Below are 13,727 nucleotides of genomic sequence, written 5' to 3'. Positions count from 1 at the left end.
TTCTTCCTCTGAGTGCGCCAAATCCACTATCCACTTCAAGGTGGTCGAATTTCCGCTGCGTTGCTGACTTGGTCTCCATTCCGCGCTTGACCTCGTCCGCGTGTTCCGTACGCGCGGCGATCTCCTCCGCCGTGTAATACCTCGTGTCAAGCCGGCAGGACGTGCTTGGACCAGGTATGGATTCGGGAGGTGGTTGGTCAGGCGATGGGGCAGGCGAGGCAATACGAGGCGGCGAACGATTCTCATCCGGCGGAGTCGAGCGGCCCGAAGTCGCACCACGCGACCTTGGGATAGGCGGACGACGCTTTCGCTTCCCGTGCGCATGACGGGTCGTCGTCTTCAAACGTACGTCTCCTGGCATCATTCACGAAAGCACGCGATGGAAGAATTAGAAGAAACTGTAAAAAAAAACTGCTCTAAGCGAGCGCTGCGCCAGAAGAGCGAACTCCGTCAGACGCGCGTAGCAGACGCCATGATGGCGACCGCCATGACAGCAGTCGCGCCGACCAATTGGAGGGGTCGTATGGCGAACTCAAACCGCGCGCGCCCGCTCTAGCCAATCGGCGGCCGAGAAGGTGCCTTCGGAAAACTGGCAAGGGCGGTCGTTCTACTCAAGCGACGCCATTTTGAGATATCGCAAAATGCGCACAAAGAAACAAGCTTCAAAACAAGACCAAGATGGCGGCGATCGGTCGGCTGCCTCGCCCGCGGGGCGCGCGGGAATTTGAAGCAACTTTTGCCCAATTCGGGGCATTTCGTGGCCCTCGAGGCGTTTCAAAACATGATTTTAGAGTATTTCCCGATGGAATTTCGCGTTGATATTTTGAAGGCAGGTGCTTGAAGGTACAATAATTCCAAAAATTGGATTTTCTCAAAATCGATATTTTGGCCATTTTTGACCATTCTAAGACCCGCGTCCCCCCTTAATTCCTTGTAGTGTATTTACTATTTAGAGCTCAAGGACATGAGCATGTGTTCGTTAGTGTCCAACGTACTTGTTCTTCCAAATAAAAGCTTTGATATTCGATATTCGATATTTTTGTCCACTATTCGACACTATGCGATTCGAATTCGATTCGAGATCCAATTTCACTACTCGCACACCCCTAATCAAAAGCATTTTACATTTCAATTTGAGTATGATAAGAGTGTCGAACGCGTAAGGTAAAAACATAGAGACTGCTGCATAATAAGCATCTACAACCCTCAATGCAGTGTCAGCACCTCCGTATGATAAAGTATTTCATATGATGCCACAAAAATACAAACTTTCACAATTTATTACTCTTCTAAATGTTCTAATACAAAGAAGGAATTTTTGCTACAGTATCACAAAAGATGTTCACAATTGAGAAAAAAAAAATAATAATAAGGCTCTGTAAAGTAGTGCATATGCCTTTTTATCCAGGAGGTTTTGACCAGGTTAGCTCCTGCATGACCATATCAGTGTGTGCTGTTGGCCTAACAGGAGAGGCCTTTTCTCTTGTCTTTAGACAAGAGATAAAGCCTCTCCATAAACCCCTTCCTTTCACCATTCAGCCTTACAAGCACCAACTGAAGCTGCCGGTTACCCACCTTAGTCAGTGCCGGGGACGCCTGCTGCCACTATTGAAGACAGTCAGTGTGCTTTTTGTTTAAAATGTGATTTGGCTGAGGCTTAGTTCATTAAAAAGGAGACATTTCACATGTGTTTTTAGTGCAGCATTACTGCCGTTGTGCGAGTTTGATAAAACAAAATTAAGCTAAGTGCCATCGAGTACATATTTGTATTTTCCCATTCTGAAATGCTTCAGAAATACTTGAAGTGTTTGAACACTGCCATTCAATTCGATCCCAAATTCAACGTAGTATTATTCGCTTTGACCTTTGAATGTTTTGAAGATTCACAGCACACCATACAGGAAACGCATTCCCCACGGGAGAAGCAGTGCACTACTCACAGTCTCCCTCTCACGGTCCATGATGGCCTCCAGTTCCTCGAAGTGCCTCAGCTTGATCTCCAGCTTCTTCATCTGAGTCTCCACTAGCAGCGCCACAAGCGACTTGATCTTGCGCTCTTCCACTGCTGCCAAGTGCTGCACAGTGAAGACCACTTCTGTTCAGTAACTTTTACGTTACTGAATGTTACAACAATACGTAAAATGCATCAGGTTTCTCGTGCGGTAGAAGAGTGGGACACATTTGTGTGCTTCGGCGCCTAATTTGCAAAATCCCACGAGTGCTGCAGTGACATGTCGGCAATGTGCTGCCAAAGTCATGCATTACACAGGTCTGAGTAGTGGTCGCTACGTGTAGGGGCTTTAGGGTGCAGTCGAGCTTGCTTACAAGGATCTAGAGCATCACGCTGAATTTGTTTGTCATGTCCACAGTATGCAATAAACATTAGCTTCATAAACCACCTTTCAGTACGTCACTGAGATCGCTGCATGCAGTGGTACCGTACTGGAAATACTGTGCTTGAAACTGCAGTTTCTATCATCAACTTGCACAGACACTGTAAGCTCAGCTGGCGTCTTTATTTTTCTATGGCACTGTGGGACAGTTTTTGATGAACAAACTTTGAAAAACGTAACACATACCTGACCACCTGGATTCTTTTCGTGATCTAAGAATACATATTGGAAACATCCAGTAGCCTTCACCGGTTTCCCCCACGCACCCATTGCACAGCTCCACTCACATCAAGAGGGCACTAACACTATTACGTGTGGCCTACACTGAGACTGCAACGTGACATACAACGGCAGATAATGATCAGCAGTATGACACGACACCTCCAACCCGAGGCTGTGACCCATTGCACTGCACATCCCTCGCTGCACACAAGCATGAAGTCCTCCAACTAGTAAACAGACACCCCTTCTTTTGTTCCGTGTGTTCTACGACCCCACAAGACCCTCCCATACGCAGGCAGCTGCCCCCACCTTGGCCTTGACGGCAGCGGCTCCCAGGGCAGCCGCGGCCGCTGTGGACAGCTGTGCGTCCTTGACCAGGCGGTCGCGATCGGTCTCGGGGGCCTTGGGCTCCTGCTCCGTGGTGTCCATGGGCTCCTGCTCTGCACTGGGGCTGCCCTTGGACTCCTCGCCCAGAGTGGCAGCAGCCTTGGCGGGAACCTTCTCCTCCGCAGCCTCCCCTCCTGCACCGGCTCCCAGCGCCCCAAGGGTACCACTGGCGGCGGGGGCCGCTGCAGTGGGGGCTCCCTCTGCCGAGGCAGACGAGTTCTCCTGCACCAGGGGGAGAGAACCACACCGTTCCACAAATGGGGATGCATCGTACTGCCGGTAGTCCACTGCCCCCTGCAGGGCTTCCATGACCACTCTGCGAGACTTTGCCGCAATTTTCTGCCCTACTCTGCCTTGCTCTGTCTAATACTTCCTAGGCATCCACTAAGTTACCCAAACGGCCTGCCTTTCCCTACATCACATGAACGTTCATGCAGGCGCACCATACCCCAAGCTGGGTTCAGTAATTAAGTTTGCGTACGAAACTGGATTCTGAATCTGACTACTGAAATGCAAAATTGCGACTGCGAAGCTGTAATTTTATGCCCCATAGGCTAGTATACGCCACTCTTAATTCCAGAAGCTTTCACCAGCGCTACACATGGTCACAACGGAACTAGAATGAGCAAAGGCAGCTCATCTCACCCACTCCCCCCCTTCCCCTTCCCCCCTGCACTGCAGACTCCACACGAACAAGGAGGGCAAGAGTCAGAAACGGAGCACTTGCCTCTGAGCTGCTGGGCTTTTCCAGCTTGACTTCTGCTGGGAGCGAGGGCTCGGCCCCTTCCTTGCCTTCTTCAGCCTTCTCTGACTCCTCTCCAGCTGCAAGCAATGCCACAGCCCACACTTGAGCAAACAACCGCAAACCTCAACAGCTCCTAAGCCACCGCTAATGGAACCAGCAGTTAGAGCCTGTGCGCAGCAAGCCACACACATTGGCTCTATGTGCAGTATAGCAACCCATCTGGGGTTGTTACATTGTTCCTGCTGCATGAATGCTAACAAGGAGAAGTGAATAACAAAGCAACTTCACTATGGCTCAGGTATGTTTCTATCATGCATACATGTGAAGTTTCTCATGAACCTGTTACGCTGCTGGAACACACGTTCCTGACAAGGTTGGTTTTATTTAGGAAGCGCATTTGCAGCCGACTCTAGGAAAAAAAAAGATTTCTGCGTATGTGCCTCTCTCGCTCTCTGCCTGGGTCTCTGTGTCTGTCTGTTTGTGGTATGTAAGTGTGGAGAGGGGGGAATGCACATGAGAGAAGAGAGAACTTTGCTTTTGCTTACTTTCTGAATTAACAAAGCAGTACTGCACAGTCAATGAAAAATTCAAACGGTATACATGAGTGTCTCATAAACAAAATCACGGCATTATTTATTTATTTACTTATTTCATGGGTACTGCCAGCCTTTTAAAAAGGCCTTAGGCAGGAGTGGGCAGAACAAAGAAAAGAATGCCGAAAATACACATCGTACATGCACAGATAGGATCAACATAAGCAAAGCAATCAAAACAATGGGCGAAAAAATACAGCACTGAGCCAACAACGAAGTGAAGAACAGGTGCTATCTGTATCTGCAAAACAAAACGATCGGCAGTTCTAACAAAAGAAACAAACCACGTGGTCCCAAGAAATGAATGGAAAAAGCAGGAACAGGCCAACTTGTACAATGACAGCATTGTAAATAGTAACGAAACCGAGGTATACCGCAAAAACGAAGCAAAGCTAGAATGCAAGACATTAAAAAAAAAAAAAAAAAAAAAAAAAAAAAAAAAAAAAAAAGAAGAAGAAGAAGAGCAGAGTACATTATTGTTTTACAATAACATGTCAGTTGCTGCTGTCACACTACTAGGAAAGCGGACTTTTTTTTTGTAAGAACCTGACATGCTCTAGCTGACCGCTTCAGCAGGTGTGCACAAGAATGACAAAATCTCTGCACACTTACGTAGCATGTACAGGTGCTCACCCTCTAAGGCTGCGACACAGCCCCGAGACTAAAAGCATGTGATGAAGGGAGAGTCGGATGAGGCCACCAAGCGAAGCGAACTCACCGGTGGCGCCTTCCTGCGGTTCCTTGTCGGCCGTGCCCGCAATGCCGGTCATGCCCAGGCCAGCCTTGGGGTTCACATTTCCTTCGGCTGCCGCCGTCTCCACATTCTTGATGTGTGCATCCAGAAGCGCCGAGGGGACCTCGTCCTTGATCTTCGCAAACTCCTCTGCACATTCAAGTAAGAGGCAACGGACAAGCAAAGCAGGACTTCGGAATCATCATCACTGGCAACGGAGCCTTTGGAGAACTAGATACTTCAGAAGAGAATGCTTATTTATACTTTTTATGGCTTTACTGTGGCATTAGGTAGGCCTAAATGACCACCCATAGACAAGCATGCCAACCCAAGAGAACTGCACCACTTCAGTGCATTAACAAGAACTCTTGAAGCAGACTTCATTGGGGGGCTAGGCATGAGGTGTAAAAGTTTTGGAACGCAGAACACCAAAGAGGACCAGTCTGCTTCAGTGGGCCAGAACACGTACCCATGGCTGCCTTGGCAGCCGAAGATGCTACTCGGGGGTCGACCACCGAAGCCAGGAAGGCCACAGTGGACATGATGGGGTTGCCCGCCTTGGAGAATGGGATGGGCTGGAAGGCCAGGGGTCCTGCAAGGCGGCGAAGATATAAAGAGAACACCGGGACTTGAATCAGGACCTTCGTGACCTAAGGCCTCAGTCTTAGCACCCCTCTCTGCCTTTAAAAAAAAACACAGGAATGGAAGAGCAAGGGGACGCACCCAGGGCGCCCCCTCCTGCGGCGGGGTCGTCCAGGTAGGGGTCCTCGATGGGCAGCCTCAGGAAGTGCAGGATGCACTCGTCCTGGGTGCGGCTGCCCACGTGCTCGCACACCTTGTTCCAGTCCTCGCGGTACATCTCCAGGGCCTCCAGCAGCAGCAGGGTCTCTTGCTCGGTCCACTCGCGCGACACAGTGGCCGCCGCCTTGTGCCGCAGGTAGGCCTGCTTGCGCGCGTACTGGTCCATCTTCAGGCCCAGGGCGTCGCCCCCGATGGTCGTGGCGGCCGCCCCCCGGGCAGGAGGGGCCACACCCCCTTCGTCCTTGCCACCGCTCTCCTCCTTGGCCTTATCCAGGTTCAGCATCTGCTGCGCTGCTGAAGGCTGCCGCACACGAGAAAAGCCATACACACCAGGGTTCAGTTTCCTAGGCATCGATGTAACAGCAACCATATATGAAGCAGTGGTTCTCAACTAGGGGGCTTGGTAAAGTTATGCTCGCAAGAAAAATATGTCTCCTACAGTAATATTATTTCTTTTTTGCAGCCAGAGGCAACTTTCCAGCCTGTTCGTGAGCCATGCCAAGGACAAGTGGAACGTGCCTGCCCAGTACATGGCGGAACGCTCGCTGAAGCGCGGCTCCCCTAGCCGGTGGTGCCACATTTCCCCCTAGTATATGATGGGTCAAGGTGCCCCCACCTGCTGAGTCCTGGGAGGGCTGAGCGGCTGCAGTCCCGAGGGGGTGTCGGCCAGCACGTGGAAGTGCGAGGTCGACGGGGGGCCCATGGGGCTCGGGCGGCTCTCGGCGTCCACCTGGTAGTTCACCAGGCCCCACTGCTCCAGGAAGGCATGCACCCTGCACACGTGGACGGACACCCCCACTCGTGTCACTTAATATTCCACTGGTCAAGGGAAAACTGCGCAAATTCGTGTGTGCGATATCGCCCCAAGCTCTTCTTTTATTGTTTTGTTTCAAATTGTAGGCATAAAGCTCCTAAATTGGTTTATATTCGGGAACTCAGTTTAGCAGCAACCGTAAAAGCCTTCACAGCACTCAATACCAAGCCCTTCCTGAACAGTACCACACGTGCTGCTCCCAACAGCATGGCACCTACCACGTGATATCAGCCCTTGAGCAATGGCGTTCAAAGGCACTACCAAACTGCCACGCGTGTGGCAAACAACTAAAGTTGCATGCAGATTCAAAACTGGGGCAATAATTCCACCATGCCCACAAGAGGCAACAACAATTAACGCAAGGGTGCGCCCACTTGGTACGAAAACCCAACTCAGCACTGCACGGTCGGGCCACAAGCACCTGTGTCCAGCAACACTCCCGTCATTCCCCCTCACCTCATGATAGCGCACACGTCTCCAGCCAGGTTCCTCCGGCACGCCGTCACTGTCAGGTACTCGGTTGGATTGAGTCGGTACGTGTCAATCATGAAGTTTCGGTACGCAATGTATCTGCAACAGAACCACACAGGGCAGCTTCAGCACAAGCCCACCGTTCACCTTGAGTACCCACAACGGTGCAACTGTTTTCTACTGCACTTCTGAAGCTCACTTAGCCATGCCACAGAATGAAAAGCACATGGCACTTAAAACAGTAACCAAGAAGTGGGTTGATTATAATTCCCAAATTTAGCACAGTAAAAAAAAAAAGGTCATTATTCCACACGATGGCCAACAACGGTCCGCTGGTCCGTGATTTGTGCTGCTTTTATTCTTGATGTCTGTTTGCCTGGGACACCGTACATACATTCCCAAATGTCAAAGAATACTGGAGGTTTCACGCATCGAGGCTGCTACCCCCAGGCTACAAGGTGGCTGCAGTGGTGGGCTACAAATGAATTTAGACCACTTAAAACATCTTAAAAGGGGGCAGTTGGGTCTTTGGGGCCGAAAAACGGTAAAAAAAAGCGTTTTCTCAAAAATGGCATTTTTGGCCTCCACAGCCATTTTTCTATCAGTCTGTAAATTTCCTCATCAAAAGGCACCATATTTTGTTGTTGTTATATTATAATAGTATTTTAAAGTGCACTCTACAGCTCAGTTAGTGCAGAATGCGATGGTGAAACGGCACTTTTCTTGCAATGCAAAGCTAGCATTTCATCCTCAGATATCTTGGCACCCAGAGCAGGTTCAACTGTAATTCTTTTTGCTTCTGATACCGAAATGTGCGGAGAATACAATGTTGGAAACAAATTTTTCAAATGGAGGCTTTGGAAAATTATTATTGTGTTCAATTGGCGCCACCTGCGAGCCATTTCTGGCAGAGCGCGGGAGAAGCAAAGTTCCCTGTGTTGTATAACGACCAAAAATAGCTGAATCAAAAAAGTTCTTCCTATGTTGTATTCTTTAGTCATTTGTCTGCCTAGCCACATGGTAATTGCCATTCTGTATGGAGTGGTTATTTTGTAACTGTGACCCAAAATAATGGCAATTAATCATTAATTAACTCAAAATATAACCAACTTACAAAAAATCTAATGGCAGATTTGAAATCAGCTCAAAAAACTCTATATAACGGTGCAGTTTCATGAAAATTGGTTGGTAAATAAAAAAAATAGCTCTAAGACCAGTCTGCCCCCTTAAGGTGCGCCAAAATTTCAACACGTGGACATTTTCGTTTTTAACCTCTATCAGAAAAACAGTATGCCATGGCGGAACATTTCAAGATGCTATGGTGGCGAAATTTCGACGAAGCAGAGAACAAAAAAGCATTGAGCCCATCTCAGGTTTTGGTGTTCACAGATGTAATCATGATGCCCATGCATCTTCCTAAATGGACATCTTGACTGGACACAAATGCTCCAGCGCTTCTTAATCCCTTAAGAGGAGAGGAGAAGAGAAGAGGAGGGTAGAGAAGATATGAGCAGAGGAAAGGAGAGAAGGGGAGAGGAGAGGAGAGAGAATAGAAGAGGAGGTGGAGGAGGAGGAGTGGCTGGCAGCTGGCAGTTAATGCAGTGAGCTGTACATTTGACTGTTCCTTCCTTGCTGTGTTTAACACAAGAGCCCGCCTGAAGTAATTGCGGGACAACACCCCAACACTGAACCAGCACCACCACCCAGGGGAGAAACGTACACTTCTGGTGTCTTGGACTTGTTCTTGGCGTTGAAGAACTCGGGCAGGGCACGCCTCTCAATCGCATGAATGCTGCAAAGACGTAAAAGGCAGCCACATTTACTTGCACAGCAGCAACGTAAGCAGCAACACAGCAGCTTGCATAAGCAGCAACAAAGCCCATGGCAACTGCTGCAAGCAAATGTAAAAGTGACAGAGACACACACAAAAAAAGAAAGAAGTGGCATTTGTATCCTTTATATTCATTTATATCCAGAAAACTTGGATAGCAGAAAAACCATCCCTGTTGCTAAGAAGGGCATGTTCATAGTGGAATCAAAATTGTGCGCTTAATTTCTCTAGGTTTTGACCAGGAGACCATCTGATATGGAGTGCACACTCATGCGGCAGCTAAAGCACTAATATTTGTGCCTGCATCTCAATGTGGCACTTTATTTGACTAGAAGGAGGAGAAAAAGTGTGTGTCTATACCTTTTTATCTTACTTTTGCCGTCTAGCCGCATGTGGACAGTGAATTGTGGGCAAGCCGGTCGCCGATACCAAAACAAGCCAAAGCCTTTGGCAGTGCTTGCCAGAGAGCCCGAAGTGATATTCTATGACTAAATTGCAAAAGATACGTTCTGCATGTGTTGTTAGTAAAGCACTTCTCATTTTTACCGCACGGCATGTGAAGTTCTTGCTTTCGATTTGAAGCCGAATCAAATGTTGTATACTTCTGGTACCTAAAAGCTTTGAATAGTCTCGCAATACTAGGCGTAACCCATTGTACATGTTGGGATTAACGCGCTGCAGCTGAAGAGCTGTTGAAACAAGCATGATCCCCCTCCCTGGAACAGCACACAGATGCTGTTCAGGAGAATCCCCAGGCCTAAACTTATTAAGAAGTGAGGCCAACCTTCCACCAAATCTCCCCTGCACTACTACCAATGCCCCTGCTTTTTCCCTCTTCTCACACGCCGCCTGAGGCTCACCTGTTGTAGTCGAACCAGGCCGCGTAGCTGGGGATGATGATGTGGTTGGCCTGCTCAGTGACGTTGTCATCGTGAGCCTCTGCCTTCTCACTCTTGCCCACGCCACTGGGGCTCCCTGGCCGCGAGCCCTTGTCTCGGTCGGTCTGCACGGAGAGCCCTTCGCATTAGCACACCAAAGGGGGTATGCATGCGCATAAAACTATCTCTTGTGACCCGCTGCGGTGGCTCAGTGGCTAAGGCGTTGTGCTGCTGAGCACGAGGTCGCGGGTTCGATTCCCGGCCACGGCGGCCGCTTTTCTGATGGAGGTGAGAAGCAAAAACGCCCGTGTGTACGAGATTTTGGCGCACGTTAAAGATCCCTAAGTGGTCAAAAGTAATCCGGAGCCCTCCACTACGGCGCACCTCATCGCCTGCGTTGCGTCGGCACGTTAAACCCCACAATCAATCAAAACTAGCTGTTGTGGGAGCGTCGTCTGCTCTGCTGTTCTCCTCAGGACAACACACCCCCTGTTTTTCTTATCTTGCAAGGTTGTTTCGCTACCGCCAAAGGTAGCTAAGCACCATAGGGAACAAGTTTTTATTTTTATCAGACTTGTTAATTATCGCGTTATATCACGCAGCGGCCTGAGGCCATTCCGGTCCTAAAACCAGTCCTGTTCTACTTTTATCTTTTCCGCGACATTCCTCACGCTGCGCAGGGAAAGTTACCCGAAAGAAAAATCAAACGCGCATTTGATATGTGCGTGCGCGTCAGATAACCACGATTTCTTGTGAACAAAGTTATTCAAATACAGTAGCAGGGAACAGCGTAGCAGATGACATTCATACAGCCGATATCCCTATGCGCGTGCGCGCACTCTCGCCTATTTCGCTTCTGAACACCGTGATAAGGCGCTGACATGCTGACCCGTCATCAGTTCCGCTATATTATTAAAAATTTTGTTGGCTGTACATGTGCTTATGCAACACTGCAATCCACCAATTCAGGCCAGCTACAGAGGGGGGTCACCCCTGAGAAATAGAGCATGCATAAAGTAGCCCAGCAGCCCGCCAGGAAGGAGGAGGCGCACCTTGTCGTCCAAGTCGGGCCCGTCCAGGTCAATGAGGGTGCCGCCCTTGACTGGCTGCAGCTCGCTGTCCTTGCTGCTGCGCTGGTTGGGGTCTGCCGCAGGGAGCAGGAATAGCAGAGGGGATAAGTCCAGCCCCTTGGGGCACACGCAGCTTCGGGGGCACGGTTTCGTGCAGCTTCATTACAATGTTCACAGACAAATGCAGCATGGACAAGCTGCAGGAAGCCCTCCTTTATCAGTGAAAATTATGCGCAAACTAAGACGTGGACAACAAAGGATAATGACTCCAGTGTTGGTGTCATTTCCCCCTTTTAGCCCCCGTTCAAGTTCGGGCTTAATTTTTTATTGTAAAGGTTTACCGACTGGGTAGTTTCTCCATTATTAAGATTCAACGAAATGCTTTCATTACAAACCCTGGCTGCAATTGGGGTTTACTACCTTCTGAGCTAGTGTTTTGTTTGTTTTTTTGAACAGTTTCTGAGCTTTTCGTAGCTAATGTTTCAAGAAAACTGAGGAAGTTTCTGACCCCCCGTAAGTACTGTACTCATCAGTTCTCAATAACTTTTGGGGCGTGCTCTGCAAGATAATACAAAGACTGCACTGTTGTGCTGGTGCAACTTTTTGGTAATGATGCGATGATGTACAGCAATCACAGCCTGATCTTTATCACACGTACATTGCGAGCTCTATTGCGGGCACGTCGTCGTTCTCACAGCTCCATAGCCGTGAAGTGCTACTTATGTATTGCAACCGCCCGGCGCCCCCTCCTCCACACTCAAGGGGGGACACTGATCTTGAGGACCGAAAATTTGCCAAAAAATCAATTTTCTGTATTAATTTTATTTGCAGTCTACAAGTCCCAAAGAATGTACCTGCAAAATATCATAGCTGTATCGTAAGTATTCACAAAGCTGTCACCCTTTGAAGTCACCTAAATGACCATTTTTGCCTATGTTTGCAAACTTCGTGCCCCGTTTTCTCAGAACCAATTTTTTCCCCACATCGTCAGCTGTCGGGTACAACATCTTGGGATGTACTGGTTCGATTTACATCATTTTCGCTGCATTTGAAAGCTTATGAACTGAACAGTGCAATAAAGCCACAAAAGTACAGAATGTCTTTTTGCTGGTACAAGATTTTATGCAGTTAGTTTTACAAAAACATTGTAAATTGATGATGTGACATTTACGAATTTTACAGCGTTTCCAGAAACCATGCTAAAATTACTGCAGTGGTATAGTTGCACTCCTTGGTCCTTCTAGAGCACAAAGGGATAAAAGCTATTTGAGTATTTCATAGGTACATAATGAAAAAATTGCCCGAAACGGAGTGACATAACAGGTTTCACTAAACGTACACCCCATAGACGAAAACTGACTGCATATTTGTGCACAGGATGTTGAAACACACTCAATGTGTAAATTTCAAGCACATAAGTTAAAAAATAACAAAAATGTCCTCAAGACCAATGTCCCCCCTTGCTGGGCCCTGCAGCATGCCTCAACCACTTATCCACCGTAGCAGATGCCCCATTTAATGTCAAATTTCAGCTGCTTTCAGACCGTACCAGGATCACACCAATTTGAGCTGACTGTAGCAGCCATTGAACTCAAGAATAAACAGGCCTCTAAATTTCGATTTACTATTGGTTGCAAAGGTTTATACAAAAGGAAGAGCAACCAACGACATTAACAGGTGTTGAACTAGGGATTATTCTGCTTTCTTAGTCTGGTCTATTCCTCAAGAACTGCATAACTATCTACACATGCAAAGCGAGTGCCCCATCAGACTGATATTTTTGTCGCTGCTCCTTATGACTGTAAACTTTGATGAACAACACTACACCTACAGCTTCGTTTCCCTTACGAATAAAGTCAGGCGGCACAACCGTTCCATTCTCTTTTTCTCCCCCTCCTTCACCCTGTAACTGAGGATTTCAGTAGGAACAAACACGCTTGCCATTCTTGACTGCACAATCAGCTACATACAACCCCAGCCTCCCTTTATTGTGACCCTGCTCCAAAGAAGCTGGCGTGCCACACTCACTGCTTCGGGGTAGGGAGACCTCCTGAAGACTGGGCTCGGGAGAGGGTTCCTCCATGTCTTTAGTAAGGTCGTCAGACTCGTCGTCGCGGAAGGATCGTTTCTTACCCATGGCCGGGCTGCGCCCTCTGCACACGGAGGCACGCGATGAGGAAAGAGAAGGGCACCACAAGCGGAGAGAGGGCGAGGCCAAAGGAGAACGCACCCCTTGCGCTTCCGCTTGTCCAGGGGAGGGGACGGAGACCTCTTGCGTTTCTTGATGCCTTTCCTGTCGCGTTTCTCTCCTTCTCCTGAGAGCAGCTGGGGAAGGGGGAGAAGGACGATAGCTATCACGGTCACAGCAGCACTCCGGTAAAATGTGTTGCACTGAGTCGCACGACGGTTGCTTGCCCCATTCCCCGGCTGAGTGTACTAACAGCTACTCTTGCATCAATGTGCAGTTCCGGCTCACCTCATCCAAAGTGTACTTTCCCCTGGGAGACCGTCTGCGGCCCTGGAAGAGGAACAGGAAGGGGAAGCGAGATGACATAAAACACTTGATTCACCCATCCACAGCAAGCTGATGACCTTGCAAATAGCTTTACATGGTCACAACATATTAAAAAAGAAAGAAAGAACTGCTAGTTCCTTTGAACCTAGATGAACGTTAGGAAAGAATGAACTGCTTTAGCACTCGGGCACTAGGACTGACACTGCATGATCTCACTAGCACTGAGGCTATATTACTAAGTTACCCACAAGGGAAGCAAGCTGAGAGGCAACAC

The 13,727-nt window shown here is 48.6% G+C and overlaps 1 protein-coding gene across 4 annotated transcripts in view; it reads right to left on the bottom strand.

The window, feature by feature from the left end:
* Mor (SWI/SNF- related protein mor) overlaps nt 1-13,727 on the bottom strand; it is a 41,540-nt gene that overhangs the window by 20,315 nt on the left and 7,498 nt on the right. For all 4 annotated transcript variants that reach the window (XM_077706315.1, XM_077706316.1, XM_077706318.1 and 1 more), the window contains exons 9-22: nt 13,415-13,456; nt 13,169-13,263; nt 12,967-13,091; nt 10,921-11,012; nt 9,851-9,993; nt 8,880-8,951; nt 7,145-7,258; nt 6,491-6,647; nt 5,797-6,175; nt 5,543-5,665; nt 5,059-5,223; nt 3,730-3,824; nt 2,925-3,224; nt 1,941-2,075 (exon numbers count right to left, since the gene is read on the bottom strand). In XM_077706315.1, the coding sequence (XP_077562441.1) occupies nt 1,941-2,075; nt 2,925-3,224; nt 3,730-3,824; nt 5,059-5,223; nt 5,543-5,665; nt 5,797-6,175; nt 6,491-6,647; nt 7,145-7,258; nt 8,880-8,951; nt 9,851-9,993; nt 10,921-11,012; nt 12,967-13,091; nt 13,169-13,263; nt 13,415-13,456 (2,037 nt within the window). The remainder of the gene's footprint in view (nt 1-1,940; nt 2,076-2,924; nt 3,225-3,729; nt 3,825-5,058; nt 5,224-5,542; nt 5,666-5,796; nt 6,176-6,490; nt 6,648-7,144; nt 7,259-8,879; nt 8,952-9,850; nt 9,994-10,920; nt 11,013-12,966; nt 13,092-13,168; nt 13,264-13,414; nt 13,457-13,727) is intronic.

The sequence above is a fragment of the Haemaphysalis longicornis genome, unplaced genomic scaffold (assembly GCF_048455015.1).
Source record: "Haemaphysalis longicornis isolate Haplotype H1 unplaced genomic scaffold, Haemaphysalis longicornis Haplotype H1 scaffold_4, whole genome shotgun sequence".
NCBI lineage: Eukaryota > Metazoa > Arthropoda > Arachnida > Ixodida > Ixodidae > Haemaphysalis > Haemaphysalis longicornis.
Note: the sequence above shows the minus strand (reverse complement) of the source record. Positions and strands in the feature narration are given on the sequence as shown.